The sequence below is a fragment of the Armigeres subalbatus genome, chromosome 1 (assembly GCF_024139115.2).
Source record: "Armigeres subalbatus isolate Guangzhou_Male chromosome 1, GZ_Asu_2, whole genome shotgun sequence".
Taxonomy (NCBI): domain Eukaryota; kingdom Metazoa; phylum Arthropoda; class Insecta; order Diptera; family Culicidae; genus Armigeres; species Armigeres subalbatus.
In genome coordinates, this window is record NC_085139.1 from 75,445,691 (window position 1) to 75,464,008 (window position 18,318).

General features: G+C 41.6%; 1 protein-coding gene across 2 annotated transcripts in view; it reads left to right on the top strand.

Moving 5' to 3' along the window:
- Window positions 1–18,318, top strand: part of LOC134227293 (probable serine/threonine-protein kinase DDB_G0272282) — a 195,722-nt gene that overhangs the window by 171,820 nt on the left and 5,584 nt on the right. The window contains exons 13-15 of one of the 2 annotated variants that reach the window (XM_062708670.1): window positions 3,615–4,094; window positions 17,709–17,939; window positions 18,151–18,264. In XM_062708670.1, the coding sequence (XP_062564654.1) occupies window positions 3,615–4,094; window positions 17,709–17,939; window positions 18,151–18,264 (825 nt within the window). The remainder of the gene's footprint in view (window positions 1–3,614; window positions 4,095–17,708; window positions 17,940–18,150; window positions 18,265–18,318) is intronic. The other variant, XM_062708678.1, reaches the window with a different exon arrangement.

Below are 18,318 nucleotides of genomic sequence, written 5' to 3' on the forward strand. Positions count from 1 at the left end.
CTTTGAGGCCTCTTGAAAGGAGGCTTGAGCCTCTTGAAAGGAGGCTTTCGAGCCTCTTGAAAGGAGGCTTCCTGAGCCTCTTGAAAGAAAGCTTCTGAGCCTCTTGAAAGAAGGCCTGAGCCTCTTGAAAGGAGGCTCTGAGCCTCTTGAAAGGAGGTTTCCTGAGCCTCTTGAAAGGAGGTTCTGAGCCTCTTGAAAGGAGGTTTCTGAGCCTCTTGAAGGAGGCTTGAGCCTCTTGAAAGGAGGCCTGAGCCTCTTGAAAGGAGGCTTCTGAGCCTCTTGAAAGGGAGGCTGAGGCCTCTTGAAAGGAGGCTTCTGAGCCTCTTGAAAGGAGGCTTCTGGAGCCTCTTGAAAGGAGGCTTCTGAGCCTCTTGAAAGGAGGCTTCTGAGCCTCTTGAAAGGAGGCCTGAGCCTCTTGAAAGGAGGCTTCTGAGCCTCTTGAAAGGAGGCCTGAGCCTCTTGAAAGGAGGCTTCTGAGCCTCTTGAAAGGAGGCCTGAGCCTCTTGAAAGGAGGCTTCTGAGCCTCTTGAAAGGAGGCTTCTGAGCCTCTTGAAAGGAGGCTGGAGCCTCTTGAAAGGAGGCTTCCTGAGCCTCTTGAAAGGAGGCTTCTGAGCCTCTTGAAAGGAGGCTTCTGAGCCTCTTGAAAGGAGGCTTCTGAGCCTCTTGAAAGGAGGCTTCCAGACCTCTTGAAAGGAGGCTTCTGAGCCTCTTGAAAGGAGGCTTCTGAGCCTCTTGAAAGGAGGCTTCTGAGCCTCTTGAAAGGAGGCTTCTGAGCCTCTTGAAAGGGAGGCTTGAGCCTCTTGAAAGGAGGCTTCTGAGCCTCTTGAAAGGAGGCTTCTGAGCCTCTTGAAAGGAGGCTTCTGAGCCTCTTGAAAGGAGGCTTCTGAGGCCTCTTGAAAGGAGGCTTCTGAGCCTCTTGAAAGGAGGCTTCTGAGCCTCTTGAAAGGAGGCTTCTGAGCCTCTTGAAAGGAGGCTTCCGAGCCTCTTGAAAGGAGGCTTCTGAGCCTCTCTTGAAAGGAGGCTTCCGAGCCTCTTGAAAGGAGGCTTTCTAGCCTCTTGAAAGTAGGCTTCCGAGCCTCTTGAAAGGAGGCTTCCGAGCCTCTTGAAAGGAGGCTTCCGAGCCTCTTGAAAGGAGGCTTCCGAGCCTCTTGAAAGGAGGCTTCCGAGCCTCTTGAGGAAATTCAAAGGAGAATAGTCAAAAACGAACCTTTCAGACAGTTTTGATGGGCGGAATAAATATTAATTTCTTCTGTTGATTCGTTGGTATCATGTCCCACCACAAAATTATATTTCATTAATTTTTTTATACCGGAAAAAACCTAAAGTCATTCCGAGTCAATGCAATTCAGACCATTGCTCCTGTCGAACATTCATCCGTACTAGCAGCCATCATTTCAAAAGTAGAATGGTATGCCGCACAATATTCCACGGTAACCATTAGTGGCTCCAGACACTCGACTTGTAAAGGGAGCCAACGACGCACGTCGGTAGCGACGACGACAACGGCGGCGACATAAAAAGCTTATCCTCGTGACAACAGCGAAAAGGGAAGAAAGGCTTTTCATCTCCTAGTTGTTTTGTTTTCTGTTCAATTATACCCCATTTAGAAACGAGAGTGGTTATCAAGGATAGCATGTTGCATCCTTCACCTACACACATATGTTTGGAAATGTTTCTGTAGATGTTAAAAGTAGGAAGAAAATGCTATGGGGTGATCATATTTACTTATGCTAGTTGTATGTTAATTTAGAATAGATATTCATGCAAATTATGTTTGATTCTATTAACACTTCGAACGTAAATTTTTGAAGGTTCTTATGCTGCAAATGAAAATAATTTAAAAGATACAACCTTTTTTTTAAATAATATGAGTTTTTTATTTCTTCTTTAAGTTAATGCTTATGGAAATGTTAATGTCATTTCCCAAACCCGGATGTACATTGTATGTTTGCATAAGAGGCGAAAATATTGATTAGATAGTGGTGTCAAATACGGCAGGCGTGAAATGTTTTTGTACATGTAGACTTTTTTTAAAAGCCCGCGATTTTTTTGCGACGACGAAAATCGAATTATCTTTATTGTGCCAAGCTTCCCAAGGGAACGAATTAGAAGACCATCACGCTAACTTTCACCTACTCAGTGGAGTAGTCTTTCTCTTTCCCATGGAAATTTTACTCAATCTCCGTCAAAAGTAGAAGTGGACTTCTCAAAATTATGAGTAATCCTTCTTTTCACGGAATTTAAGTAATATTTCACTGGAAAATAAAGAGACGGCAAAACAATTTTACTCAGTCACTGAGTAGATGAAAGTTGGAGTGATCAACGTGATACTGGTCTCTCTTCACAGAATAATACACCCCTGTAGATTGAAAAATCCTAACGCATTCCGTTACTCTTTTTCCGGCCGCCAATCGCCAGTCTCCCGTGTCTTCCTCGATTGCACATAGCGAGACGACATCCTCTTCCAGGTTCCCTGCCAAGCATTTTTTCCTGGTCTCTTCTTCGGCATACGTACTTAAAGTCCAGCCCACTGAATATGCCGTATTTTATCATACTACCTATGTCTGCCTTTTTACCCTTGTTACACCTTGTGATTCATACTTCACGGCTTTCCACCATGTCACCAAGTATTGAACGTTGTATAAAATATATAATAGTTTTATGGTTAGAAGCATCAAAAATGTAAGGAGTTAGCGAAAGTTGTTAAAAAAAGATTAAATAAGGAAAGGAATCGGTTGATACAATTAACAAATTTTAAAGGTAGAGTCAATAATTTTGCCTTAATTTTCACTGCTCTTTTGATGTGATAGAATAGATATAGGTTTTTAATGATTCAGATGATATCCAAACTAGAGATGGGCAAAACGGATCACTTAGCTGAACGGTTCAGATCTGGGTCATTCAGGCTAATGATCCGGTTCTTTCATACGGATCGGATCTTTAGAGCAATACGTAAGGGGAATGCAAAATAGGGAAATGGTTGGCATTCTGGACCATGATTTCGACCCGTACATGCCAAAATTTCACCGCTCTCACGCTCACAAGGATATATTATATGTGTAAAGAACCCACAACAAGTTTTCCGTTTTGTCATTTCCTTACAAATGGTTAGTTAATTTGCTGATCTGGTGATCCGGATCTTTTAAAAAGTGAGTTGTGAATCATTCACTAACAACAAAAATCAAAACTAATTTGGGATACAAATCCTCTGGAAGTAAGTAGCTGCCGACCTAATTGATGTTTCATTGGAGTAATGAAAGCGTATCCCGTTTAAAAATATTTAATCACTTTTCACAAGAAAAACTTGGAAGTTCATCCTTTTTTTTCTTTTTTTTATCAGCAAGAATTTGTAAATTTAAATACATTAATTCATCAGGACGAAATACAAATTCAAACACGTTCATATTCATTCTCATAATCATGACCGTTAAAAAGATACAGCACCATTATCAAAATTTCTTCCTTCGTTCACGCTCTTTCTAATTTCCATTGCCCTTTATTCAGTAGCAAATCATTAGCTTTCTCTATCTATGTCCTCCCTCCTTAGTCTCGATAGAAACATTTCATAATAATTTGTTTTCTATTTTTTCCGAATTACTTACCATTTTTTCTAGCCACCCTATCCACAACCACTAATCATTCCCGCTCTAAGAGCAACACTCTGCCCTTCAGTGGCTCCACAAGAGTGCATTCCGCTCCCCCCAGTAGACCACCACATGTGGCGATCAACAATAACAACATCAACAACAACAACAGCAACATCCAGAACAACAATACCACCATCAACAACATCAATAACAATACCAACAACAACCACATTCCCACAAATCAAACCCACCCCATCCCGGCCCCCGATCGAAGTAATAACAACTCCATTCCGAACATCACATCTTCCACCAACACCACCACCACCAATACCACCTCGACCCATCCCTCACGCGCTAAGCTCACACTCGGTCCCAAGATTGGCTCGCAGAACCGGCCCCGAGCGGCTAGTGCCACCTCGACGGCGGCGTCGAAAAAACTAGAACCCTCGGTGGTGCGCAAACCCGCCGCCAAAGGCAAAACCGAATCGGGATCCAAATCCGCCGGAAGTAAGTAGCTGCCGACTGAATTGACGCTTGAATCAGAACCCAAATGCAACGAAAGCAAATCCCGATTGAAAAAAAAATAAAATAAAACCGACACCCGAGATGAAATTTGGCACCCAACTGCGCGCGGAGATAGAACAACGCATGCTGGATGGGGTCACTCCAGAACGGAGCGATCCGTTCGGTTTGGCTTAGCTGGTGTGTAGTTTTCGCAAACCGCTTCGGTTGATTTTGAACTCAAAATGGTTGATATTTTGGGGTTATTGTACTCAGAGATATCCTACACAATTGGCAGAAAATCTGCTCATTTATTTTTCACAAATTTTAATAATCAAATAAAAGTCATTTAGTGAGTGCAGTTGCTGTGCAGATGGATATTTGGGTTTTCTAAATGACACTTCAATCTGTCAAAGTAATACACGCCGGGGCCACGCGGGCGCGCGCACGCCGGTGTATTTGCTGTACGTATGCCTATTTGGCGTGCATTAGTAGCTAACTGAATGAATTTTATTTGATTGTTAAAAATAGTTTCGATTTTAAGGACGGCTACGCAGTCTTGAATTATTGAAACAAGATGTATATTTATCCGACGTTTCGACACGGGGATGGTGTCTTCATCAGGGAATACGGTATTTGTTCCGTACCGTATTGTACCGTATTTTTCCCCTGATGAAGACACCATCCCCGTGTCGAAACGTCGGATAAATATACATCTTGTGTCAATAATTCAAGACTGCGTAGCCGTCCTTAAAATCGAAATAAGAATATACAGTCGATTTCTCAATAGTTAAAAATAGTGAAAAATAAATTATCAGATTTTTTGCCAACTGTGTAGGACATCTCTGATTGTCCCTGTACTTTATATCTGTATATGCGATGTAGCTCCCATATACAGATTTTGTTGTTTCAATACTAATTGTAAAACGGATTATTATTTATTGTAATCATTTGTGCTTAACGTAAAAAATATCTCAAAATTGATAAACAAAACAGAAAATTTACGCTCTAACATCTTGTTTTCGATTGTATGATGCGAATTCAAGGCCCAATAATCTTCATTTTATTATTTAAGAACTTGGATATAAATTGGTTTGGTAAAACAGATTTTCAAGAATTATTGTATTTGGCATTTTGAGTAATAATTTAATATTGGATGCCACTGTCAGCGTTAATGATTTCAAAGTCAGTCTAAGCGGGTAATGCATTTCAGAGTGCAGTTTGAAAAATTTATCGAACCTCAACCGAAATCATGCCACATCCCACTTCAAATCTTCAGTATCCTTTTCACCAGTGACACCAAACCATAGATGGAATCACGAACAGAGAAACCCAATGCACATTCTCCCAAGTTCCATGAAATAAGTCAAAATTTACCTTACTTCCGTCTATCTGTCATACCTTCTACTCTCTAATACTATTCTATCAACAATCACTGGATTTGTAATCTATTCCTATATTACCAACGAATAGATTGAAATGTACTCAACAAAGGGATTAGCTATGACGGCGTTTTTGGTGTTGTATTTGAGTGTTGATGTTTCAGTTGTAGTACTCTAATAATGTGTTGTGTAGTGATGTAACGATCCTAGCCATCGATGTATACTTGCTTGTTCTGGTAGCTTCTTTCTCGAGTTTTTGTTGAGTTCATGCCATAGTCAATTTGGTTTGCTTTTTCTCATCTCATTCATTGTTGGTTTGTTTCTAAGTTCATATTCATATTCCATTAAAATATCATTCAATTTCAGGAACAATTTGTGTGATAGATGGCCCAGTGCTGCTCGAACGATTGCTGAGATATAATTAAACAAACAATTTTTCAATAACAGAAACTAACAACAGTTTAGCAATTTGTCACGGTTTCTACGGCTAGTAGTTAATATCTCAAACTATGTAATGTACTCAAATTATAAAATAATGAATGATTTCGTTTGATACCATTGAGTTACCTCAGTACCCAGGGGTCAGCAAGATAAAAGCAAGTTTTTTTTATAAGTCAAACAGATGGGAATTCAATAAAAATATCCGTTGCAAGAAATAAAAGTAAAGTAGATGAAATAAATCCTATGGTGCTTCAGACATATTTTATTATTATTTATAAATTTCGAAGCATTTCCTGTGGCAGTTCCAAAGCAATTAAAAACATCATAAGGAAATTTTAAGAAATTTCCAAGGAAACTTCAAAATAATTTCTCACCAAAATTTTGAAAAAAAAGTTCCATTGAAATTTCGAATGATTTTTCGCGCATATTCTGTGGAATTGAAAATGAAGATTCCGATCCTTTTGTAGTAAAAAAAGTTTATTTTGGAAACAAATTCTAGTTCGATTTCCAAAGAATTTCTTGTAGAGATTGCAATGCATTTACCCTTCGGAAGTTGAAATTCCTTACGGGTCAGTTTTGCTGTTAGTAAGAGTTTGCAAAACGAATGAGACCTTTCCAGGACGGAGAATTTGTTTATGAATACATTTTGGTTGTTGTTTACATTGTGTCCTATGGAAACAACCTCCTTCAGTAGCATTAGTTTGCGCGGAAGCGGAACACTGTGAAGAATAAAACTTCTTGCAGAAGATTTGAAAGCTACGTTACGTGAAAAAGCCAGCTGCTTCATAAGTATTCTACTCTCTCGCAAACGATGAAAATACTGACGTGAAAAACATGGCAAAGGTGGCTGTCTTCATTAGAGGAATTGATGATCATTTTAGTATGACAGAGAAATTAGCAGCTTTGATCCCAATGCAGGGAACAACTAAAGAGAAAAACCTCAGGGCTGTTGAGACCGGTGTAAAGGATCTTTTTTTTTATTTCGAAAACTTGAGTGTCTCACTCGTCACTCGTCACTCGAATATGGTTGCAGCAACTCAATGCTGATTGAATCTGGCCATATATAAGTTACTGTAATCTATGTGTAACATGTGTGCTGATCGGGACTTTACGGTTAATGGAGCACCAGCAATGACGGAAAAGAACAATGGCCTTGTGATAATTCTAAGCAAAGAAAAGCAATCACATAGGATATTTCTCTGCTATTGCATATTCACCAAAATAGATATGCGATCAATTTTCCTCAAGTATTGACACTCGTTATTAAGACAATTAACTTTATCAATATTAGGGAGCTCAACCCCCACCAATAATAAATTATGTTGACGGAGTTTCAATGCCTGGGCTGTGGAGTGGGGCAGCAGAGTCACCAATACGACAGGGTATATTCTCCAGGAAGCTCTGGCGAAGCTAGATGTACGACTGAGCATTGAAGGCTCCGTAAGCACATTTCGGAGAGATAGGAGGGAGTCTATTATCGATGTCACGTTCGCAGTCCTCCGTTGATGGCGAACATGAACTGTTGAGTTAGCGAAGAATACACTCATAGCGATCACCAGGCGGTGTTGAAGACCCAGAAGCTGGTACTGCTGCCAAAACCAGGGGCCCGGACATACGGCTTCGTACAGGCCTATATGCCTGATAGACACAGTTGGGAAACTTCTGGAGAGGATCATCCTAAACAGGCTGACGAAGTGTATGGAGGGTGAGCGTGGACTGTCAAACATGCAGTTTGGATTCCGCAAAGGAGTATCGACAGTGGATGCAATTCGGACAGTGCTCGAGAGTGCTGAGAAAGCGTCCAAACAGAAGCGAAGAGGAGATCGATACTGCGCAGTGGTTACGATAGACGTAAAGAACGCGTTCAACAGTGCCAGCTTTGAAGCCATTGCCGCTGCGCTGCACAGAATGCGGGTTCCTGAATATCTTTGCCACATTCTAAAGAGCTACTTTGAGAGCAGATTCCTGGTGTACGACACGAACGAAGGGAAAAACTCGATGCGTGTTACAGCGGGTGTTCCTCAGGGCTATATGTATGATGGAGGAGGAAAGTGAAAATCGTGAGTTTTGCGGACGACGTGTCAATAACAGTGATGGGCGAGACACTCGAAGAAGTGGAGGCGTCTGTGACAGAGGCGATAGCCACGATCGAGAGCTGGATGAACGGAGGTGCTATTAGTCAGCAACTGCAAGGCGATCCAGCGGATGGAAATCGTCGTCGGAGGAAATGCGATTGCTTCGAAGCGATCACTGAAGCACCTGGGAGTGATGATCCACGACCGGCTAGATTTCAACAGTCACTTTGACTACGCATGTGAAAAATCGACGAAGGCAATGAACGCAATAGCGAGGATCATGCCAAACGTCATGCCAAAGCGTCTGCTAGTCAGTGTCTCGTCATCGATACTGCGGTAATGGGTTCATGCCTGGGGCATTGCACTGCAAACCAAACGAAATCGGGAAAAGATGAAAAGTGTGTTCCGGATGATGGTTATACGAGTTGCAAGTGCTTATAGAACGATATAGTCGGAGGCAGTATGCGTTATCGCCGGGATGGTACCCATTTGCATCACCCTGGCGGAAGACATTGAGTGCTACCAGAGTGGAGAGACACCGGAAACATGAGAAAGGTGGCGAAAATTCGTTCGATGGCGATGTGGCAGCAGAAGTGGGACAGTACGGAGAAAGGAAGGTGGACCCACCGGCTCATTCACCCGAAGACAAAGTCGGCGCAATGCGTGAAAACGTCCCCTGCGATAGCCGCCGGTAGTCGGGGCACCGCCAGTGCGGAAGTTTCCTTCACCGGAACTGGTGGACCACCCTCGACGCCGGGGGGAGTCAGGAGGATTCGAGTTGGTGCATGACCGTCGAGGGATCGAGACTATACGTTGCAGTGGAGCAGAGGATCAGCCAGGCAGTCGGCGAAGTAGCATAAGCTAGTGGCCGGAATTGTAGAAGAAGTGCATGAGCACAGACTTCCCCTCCCCAAAGTAGTCGCAGCATCCCATGGTTCCGGGTGGATCGAGGCAAGGAGGATAAGGGACCCGGGAGGCACATTTTTAGCAGGTCGGGAAGGATCCCAGCCCTGTTCGCCCTTGAGGTGTCTGTCGCGCAGATTTTTGATGGCCTTTAACACATGTAAAAAAAATACAGGCATCACCTCAATTCGTCGAACTGAGTCGATTGATATATAACACTATGGGTCTCAGGGCCTTCTATAAAAAGTTTGGTTTTCGAGTGAATATATATCTTTTACTCGTACTTAGTACGAGAAAGGCAAAAACAATGATTATTTTGAAAATATTTAAAAAGTTAGGTACAAAATATTTTCTGGCCGCCAGCCATTGTGAATTTCAAAAATTGGCCCGTGACTTGAAAAGGTTGGTCAGGTCTGCCTTATATTCTGCAGACTCCACAACTCTCTATAAAAACGACCGTGTGCCGCTCTAAGCGGACTAGCCTATTCCTGATGTGGGAAGGGGCTTTAAACAAATATAACCCGTCTGATCAAGCGTTTGTTCACTAGGATCATTTAGGAAGTGCTGCTCAAATTGCATCTGTTCTGTTCCTGAAACATCAATTCGTTCGAGAATTTTTCAATGAAAGAACGTGGACTGATTTAGCGGCAACGGATTTCAGTGCGGAAAAACGAACACGAGTAGGATCATGGTACCTTTTTTAGCCCTAGCCCAACCGCAGATAACATGGATCTTCGAACTCTTGGCATGAGCATGAGCAATATGACCGCACAATTCGTAGTTGTTACTCCGTGATTGACTGAACTTGCGAAATTGTACAGAGAACACAATGAATGGGGCTTGAATGGAGCTACCCATTCTCAATGTACACGTTTCGGGAGCTCAAATATTTAAAGTCAATAACGGCGCCGACCGTTACGCGCCTTATGGTCATTTAAGAAGGGAAGGATTGTTAGTCCGACTCTTGTTGCTACTAGAGACCGAGTATACCTCTGCATCTCTACGATTGTCTTGGGATAGGATATCGTTTTAGTTACAAAGGATAATTTATCTGGATTCACTTCGGTAAGCGATGCGATCTATGGGATGGGAAATAACACTAATACGCTGTTTCGCGACGAGCTAAAAGTTAAGGGGAAGCACGAACAATCATCAAATCGTCATCATTTTCATCATTGAATGCTTAATTATTTTTCTACAACAAATATGATTTTGAAAAAGTATCACCGGCGCGTGCTTACTCGCAATCTACATGCTGATACATTTACAGTTACATCAAGCAACTGAAAACCGAAATACGCCGCCCCAAAGTCACGAGGTGACAATGCTAGAAAGAGACAAAAGATAGGAAAAATAACACGGTGTTTAGTGCCGCCCCGAGTCACCTTAAAACATGCACGCCCGGTGGCATATGAAAACTGAGGAGATTCGCGTTTTGGACGACCGAACGGAAGCGCAGCACTCTGTACTCACTTGTTCGATGGCTACAGCAAACTATTGAAGATTGTGCTTGTTTCGACCGGAGCAAAGCGCAATACATGCGCATGAGTCACTAAACACCAGATAGATATTTTATATCTTTCCCGACGACTAAAACACGCACTGCACTTACATGTTCGATGGCTACTGCAAACTATTCAAACTACTTAAGATCGCGCTTCTACTGGAGAAACACGACTGAACAAGAGACAAACTTTTACTTTCTGACTTATTTACTCACTCGCGCAAAGCAGAACAAAACTACGGTGATCGGCCGATCGTTTTGCTTTCCGCACAAAGCAAAACTACCAAAACGACCGACCGGCCGATCTGCTTACTGGAGAAACAGCCAGATACAATTTTTATAAGTCTGTATCATTCTCAGCAAAATGTCTGTATTTTTCTGCATGGAGTTTGGCAGGTACAGGAATTAGAAAATTATTCAAAACCATGCACAACGTAGAATAGGTTTCAATAATCAAAAGGTCAGTGTAAGACTAAGCCGAGTGATGTACGTGATACTGAAAACAAGTAAGGCAGCTATTGAGGTCAAAATACGTATTTTGGTGGAATTAAATGGGATAATGCTGTCTCGTCCTCGGTCTCGTCTTATGACAAGTGAATATATTCGACTACAATGCTCTGAATAATGTTCTTATCAATATGTATGTTGTTACATTAGCATAAATTGATATTATTTACGCATTTTTCCAACTAAAAATCCGTTGGAAATTCCAAATGTGTTCGGTTCCGAGGAGAGGCACAGAAGGTATAAATCCAAAGCACGGAACGATCATTTTTTGGGTTTGCAAACGGAGAACGCTTGTTCTTTTGGACTTTTTAGGGCTTCCGATGGAAGTTCCTTTGTGGTTTCGAACAAAATCTTTTTGACTTCCGAACGGAATCTTTTAAGGCTTCGGAATCCCAAAAGGATATCCCTAGTACAGAAACATTAAAAAAAATCCATTATGCAGCCCAGATGGATCCACTCGAAATTCCGAAAGTATTCCTTTCCAATATCTAAAAGGAATCCGTTTGAAAGTAATGTCTAAAATAATTTTGTTCAGAAGCCCAACAAGGTTCCGTTCGGAAATCCAGAAGAATTCTATTTTTGAGGCTCAAAAGAATTTCATTCAGAAATATAATAGAATTCCTTCCAGAATCCCAAACAATTTCATTCGAAACACCAGAGAAAAAACTTGTGCTCGTTTGCTCGTTTTGGCTTTCGGAAGGAACTCTTCTGGGATTTCTAATCGATTCCTTTTGCGCTTCCGAACAAAACCCTTTTAGGGCTTCGGTAGGAAATCGCATAAGTATTCTAATCGGAATCCCTTGTCCAGAATCAGAAAAAGATTCCGTACAGAAGCCCAGAACGCTTGAAAGTCCAAAAGTATTTCTTTCGAAAGTCCAAAAGGATTCCGTTCGGAATTCGAGAATGATTTTGTCCAGAAACCCATCAGACTTCCGTTTGGAAGTCCAAAAGGATTTTTTTGGGAATCTCAGAGTGATACCTTTCGATTCAGAAACTCGAAAAAATCCATTAGTAAAGCCAAAAATATTACGTTAGGAAGTTCACATAATTTTGTACGGAAATTCGTACGAACGGATATCTTTTGTGCACCTTAATGGAACTTTTGGGCTGTCAAACGGGATCATTTTGGCTTCAGAATGGATTAATCTTGGACTTCTGAATGGAATCTTTCTATGTTTTCGAAAAAAAATTAAAGAACCTTTCCGTTTGGAATTCTAAAAGGATTCTGTTTGGAACCTAAAAGGGATCCCGTTCAGATCCTAAAAGGCTCTGCTGGGAATTGAAAAATGATATCGATTGGAATCTTTATAGAATTCCGTACAAAATATCCATAACTATATTGTTTGAAAACCCAAAATAGTTTAATTGGAAAGCCCAACAGGATTCTGTTTAGCAGCCCAAAGTTTCCGAAAACTGAATGTCTGTAAAAGTCTGTAACTTCAATCAAAAGTCTGTATAATGTCTGTAATCTGTATGATGTCTGTATGCAAGACCAAATGTCTGTATAAATACAGACATGTCTGTATGTCTGGCATCCCTGCTGACAACATGGATCTCCGAATTCTTGGTGAGCAAAACTGTTCTAACAAGCGCAGGAAACATCTTTCTGTCATTTTCAAGCGTAAATAAAGTATTAAACACTTAACTTTCTTATCAGTGACTGAGTAAAATCGTATTGCCGTCTCTTTTGACTCGGATACAGGATGTAAAATAAAAATTTCAAAATTGGGGACCGTCACGAAATCATGTAAGATTTGTTATATTAATAGGTTCTTTATCGTTCAATGGATTCTAAAGATTTATGTATCAATCGATTCGTAAAATCTGCACCAATTTGCCAGTAGTATTGAAACTATTAAATATCAACACCAAACAATTGGGATTTGCCTTATTTTTTCGAATGGAGCTGAATTGTAATAGTAATATGCGTTCATAAATGTCCTACAACAGATTATATGAGTGGTTTATTGAGTGAGGCCATTTTGCCCGAGGGGTGCATTATGGACTGTTCTCCCCTATACATATTTGGCTTAAGGATTTCTGACAAAATTGTGTTTCTTTCCAGGGGTCCTAGCTACGCAAAAAAAAATTTTTCACCGATAATGCGTTTTCCGACCAGGACTCTTCACTAAATTATGTAATATGTCTTGTTTTGATTTGTTTTACGTAAAAACTTATTTTTGAAAATCTTTTATTAATTTTTGCTGTTGCCGAAATTGCGCTTGCAAGGCAGTACCAAATATATTGCCACCAATGTTTTTCCGTCTAATTGTTGTTTTTGTTAATTTATTGTTAAAATTCCTCTGTCTTATAAAGGGCCAAGCACTTCCAAAATTATCAACCGCGAGGTTTCTAAGCCAAGTTACCATTTTTAAATTCGTATATCATGAGGCTTATACGATGATACTTTTATGTTCAGGGAAGTCGAAGCAATTTTTAAACGGAAAAATGCATAGACTGGGAATCGAACCCAGCCACCTTCAGCATGGTCTTGCTTTATAGCCGCACATCTTACCGCTAGGCACATCCCCGCTGCCACACGGAAGTGTACTGGAGTTGCGGACTCGTCAGTAATACCGACTAAACTCCCTTGGGCTCCGCCCATCATTTCCCCCAGAAACTGCCTTCAAGTATTACTTTTGAGGGATAGGCAGTACTTAGGCTCTGTCTCATTTGGAGAATTAAACTTAAAAGTGACAGTTCGAAAATTAGAAAATCACCCAGTCATAAGAATGGTTGGTGCTATCCAGCAATTCCAATAAGACATCGATGCTAAATGATTCGATATCTGTCAAAAGTAATCTTGCTCTGCGAGCAGGGTTATTTGATAATTATTGAAATGTCACTTTTAAGTTTAATTTCAGTTTAATTCTCCAAATGAGACAGACCCTTAATGTACACGCTCACTCACGCTCACACAGGCACTCATCCCGTACGAGGCTTACTTAGGTGCTCTCTCTAACACACCCTCTGACACGAGTCTGTGACAAAAAGTCGAAGGACAAAAGGTCGAAAGACAAAATGTCGAATGGACAAAAGATCGAAGGGACAAAATGCTTAAATTACAAAAATTGTTAAAATTGAAAAGCCACTTTAGAAGAGTACAAAACAAAACTATGATTAAGGATCGCCATCGGGGGTGACGTAAGATACCTTTTTGGGCGATTTAGATATTCGGCCAGTGGACTGTTAACTTGGACCCACAACCTACACACTTAAAATAAATCGCAGATTTCTGTGAAATTTCACCGAAATCTCAACAGCAGAACTGTTCGGTAAAAAATTTACAGACTTTTTGGTGGTTTTGACAGTTGAACAAAAATACCGCAGAAAATCGGTGAAATAATTACCGAACAAATCTGCTGTTGAGATTTCGGTGAATTCAAGCAAAATTCACCGAAATCTGTGAAATGATTTAAGTGTGTATTATTTCTACACAAAATCCTACTACCAATATTCAATATGCATAGTAGACCTGTTTATGATTTCAAAAAGTATCAAAAATTCAATCAGTCGGCCCAGAATCACAATTCTTTTGATTAAATAAGCCTCCTGTCATTTTTTTAAGCTAATTCTGATTAAATTTCGAGGTGGCTCAAGTCGATTTAGTGTTTTTAGGCTATTTTTAAATTAAAAAATCGAAACACCAAAAATCATCGAAAAAACTTCTAAATGGATGCTTTTGGAGCACACCAAGTCTTGTGGAGATTGAGATTCGTTCCGTTCGCGTTTTGACCATGTTGAAGTGATTTTCAAGCTTTTAAGTGCATAAAAACACTGTTTCCTCTAAAAGTCGTTGTTCTACAACAGCGGTTCTCAACCTGGGGTACATGTACCCCTGGGGGTACCTCCGCTGGCCTCAGGGGGTACTTCGCACAAAAAAGCGTAATGGCGGATGTAGAACTAATTCAATAAAATCTTAGTGATTAATTTTTGATAATTTTTGTTTCTAAAACTTGTTATTGTACATAACATGCGTGGGGATCAGTAAATCAAAGACATTTGAATCCTGCCAGCACAGCGTATGAAGAGCGTTGTGCAAAAGATCAACAAGACAAAACGTTGAATGATCAAATTAAAAAAAAATTAATGTGATCTACCTGATCGAGACAAAATGTTGAATAAGATGTCAAGAATGTGCTTCTGAACTAAAATCTACAATCTAAAGGTTTGGAAGTCTCCATTTGAGAGACCTGGAGGCCTTTGTCCGTAAAGCTCAATACCTTCGTTGAAAGAGACCTTCTTCTAAGTGGCTCAGAAGTCTCTTTTCGAAAGACTCCGAAGCCTCCTTCCAATAGGCACGGAAGCCTAAATGTCTCGAAAGCCTTCTTCCAAGCTGCTCGTAAGTCTCTTTCGAAAGACTCTGAAACCTTCTTTCAAGAGACTCGGAAGCCTCCTTTCAAAAGGTTCGGAAGCCTCCTTTCAACAGCTCGGTAGCTTCCTTTCAAGAGGCTCGGAAACCTTTTTTCGAGAGGCTTAAAAGCCTCCTTTCAAGAGGCTCGGAAGCTTCCTATCAAGAGGCTCGAAAACCTCGGATGACTCCTTTCAAAAGGACCAGAAGCCTCCTTTCAAGAGGCTCGGAAGCGTCCTTTCAAGAGGCTCGGATGCGTCCTTTCAAGAGGCTCGGAAGCGTCCTTTCAAGAGGCTCGGAAGCCTCCTTTCAAGAGGCTCGGAAGCCTCCTTCCAAGAGGCTCGGAAGCCTCCTTTCAAGAGGCTCGGAAGCCTCCTTTCAAGAGGCTCGGAAGCCTCCCTTCAAGAGGCTCGGAAGCCTCCCTTCAAGAGGCTCGGAAGCCTCCTTTCAAGAGGCTCGGAAGCCTCCTCTCAAGAGGCCCGGAAGCCTCCTTTCAAGAGGCCCGGAAGCCTCATTTCAAGAGGCCCGGAAGCCTCCTTTCAAGAGGCCCGGAAGCCTCCTTTCAAGAGGCCCGGAAGCCTCCTTTCAAGAGGCCCGGAAGCCTCCTTTCAAGAGGCCCGGAAGCCTCCTTTCAAGAGGCCCGGAAGCCTCCTTTCAAGAGGCCCGGAAGCCTCCTTTCAAGAGGTCCGGAAGCCTCCTTTCAAGAGGCTCGGAAGCCTCCTTTCAAAAGGCCCGGAAGCCTCCTTTCAAAAGGCCCGGAAGCCTCCTTTCAAGAGGCCCGCAAGCCTTCTTCCAAGAGGCCCGGAAGCCTCCTTTCAAGAGGCCCGGAAGCCTCCTTTCAAGAGGCCCGGAAGCCTCCTTTCAAGAGGCCCGGAAGCCTCCTTTCAAGAGGCCCGGAAGCCTCCTTTCAAGAGGCCTTAGAGGCGTCATTTCAAGCTGCTTAGAAGCCTCCTTTCAAGTGGCTCGAAAGCTGCCTTTCAAGAGGGTCGGAAGCTTTTAAAGGCTCGGAATAATGAAAATTTCTGTCAACTTTATGGAAGGTCGTATATTCCGTTATTTTTAGTCCCATTTTCCATATATATTATGAGTTACAAATATTTTCATTTACAGCAAAACATTGGGGGTACCTCAAATAATTCAAAAGTGCGAAGGGGTACCTCGCAAGAAAAAGGTTGAGAACCGCTGTTCTACAAAATTCTTTAATTTATTAAAAATCATTGTTAAAAATCATTACATAATTTTTTCCTTTCTCTCTGAACATTTGAGTAATTGCCAATGTGCAATTTAACGTTAAATTCTTAAAAATCAGATGCTGAACATTTGTCATAAACTTACACGTTAGGATTTCTTCAAACTGCCACTTTTCCACCACTTGGCACATCCTCTGGATAAGGGTATCCGGGGTTGTGTCCCTACCGCAAACGTCTAACATAGCGCTTCTTTCGACGTCGAAACGAGGACATACGAACAGTATGTGCCCCGCAGTTTCATCAACATCTGGGTAGTCAGGGCAGACAGGGCTCTCCGCATGTTCAAACCTGTGATGTTAGAAGTGTAAAATTATCTGATGACAACACTTCGAGCTTGCAGAATGTAGTTCCACATTTGTTCAAGGGATTGATCCTCACGGATATAATTCAGCAAATTATGATAGATTCGCGATAATGCCGCGTTTATGGTAGGCCCATAAGTATATTTTCTTGCCCTTGTGTTCTTTTGGTACTTCTGTAGTTAATAACTGTGGGGGCTCTAAGCCCAGTTAAAATTTTTGCATTCATATAGCACAATGATACTCTTACATTCAGGGAAATTGAGATAATCTGCATCCAAAAATATCCTGCATCAGATCGGGTATTTAACCCTGAAGGTGCTTACCTTAAGCATTTTTTTTGCTTTGTAGCCGCGCATCTTACTCCTTGACTAGGATGGGTCCCAAATTTCTGCTGAATTCTAATGACATGGCTGATGATTTTTGTTGTTTTGTTAACATGTCATTGTAATTGAATTGTTACATATAACAGAAAGGAACACAATAAAGCTCATATCGAGCGACATTTCATCAATGGTTTAGTTCAAGATCTTTGAAGCACGTCCGATTGTTACCTCACGCTTGTGGCTATGACGAAAGATTCTCCATTTATATTCGTTTAATGTACGATTTGTTCGTAATCATTCTTTACCCTTCTCATGAATGTTATTTTTGTCAATTACTGTGAGTAAAGTTTTGCTTGAATTGTACAAGACCATTCATTTTTTTTCTTAGAAGATGTTCCTTGTTCTTCCTAGTTTCTCTTTCTTTTATTTTTTTCATCTTTATTTACCTGCCGCGTGTCCACGTGTAGTAGAAATTGATTAGTACGACACTCGTCACCGAATGTGAAACAAACTAATCGCAAACCCCCTTCTTTGTCTTCTTTTTTATTTTTCATTGCTTCTCTACGGCCGAACCCGGTTCAGACGAGGACGACGCCGAGAAGGATGGCGGCGTGTCGGTGGCCAGCGTGAGTCCCCTGCCGGCACCGGAAATCAACGAGCAGATCATCAAGTCGCCCCCGGAGCCGACGCGAGTCAAATCACCCGAGCAGATCATTATGCGTTCCCCGGATCCGGTCAACTGGACCGTTCCGCTCGATACGGGTAAAACCTTCACCGTCACCCAGAACGTGCGAGAAGGTGAGTTGTTTGCAGGTGAGCATCGCGATTCATTTCATAATCCTATTGGGGACGATCAGATTTTTTCAAGATTGCGGGGGTTCAGAAGCGATTGGTATGGAGAGTGAGTAGAAACTATATCTAATTGCATGAGTATACGTGATGAAATGGATGGCATGGTTTGTAGGGAGGGTGTTTTGGGGGATCAAACGGTACTAATGAGCGCTGATGTTTGTTTGTTCTGAAGGTGATCCTATGATCCGACCTCATAGCGAAATCAAGGCTTCTACACCAGTGGATCATCCACCACCAGCACCACAGTCAGCACCGCCAGAGCTTTCAGAACAATCTAAGTTACCGAGTAAGTATTTTTGAAATCCGGAATATTGAACCAATATTCTCAAACTTTACGTCA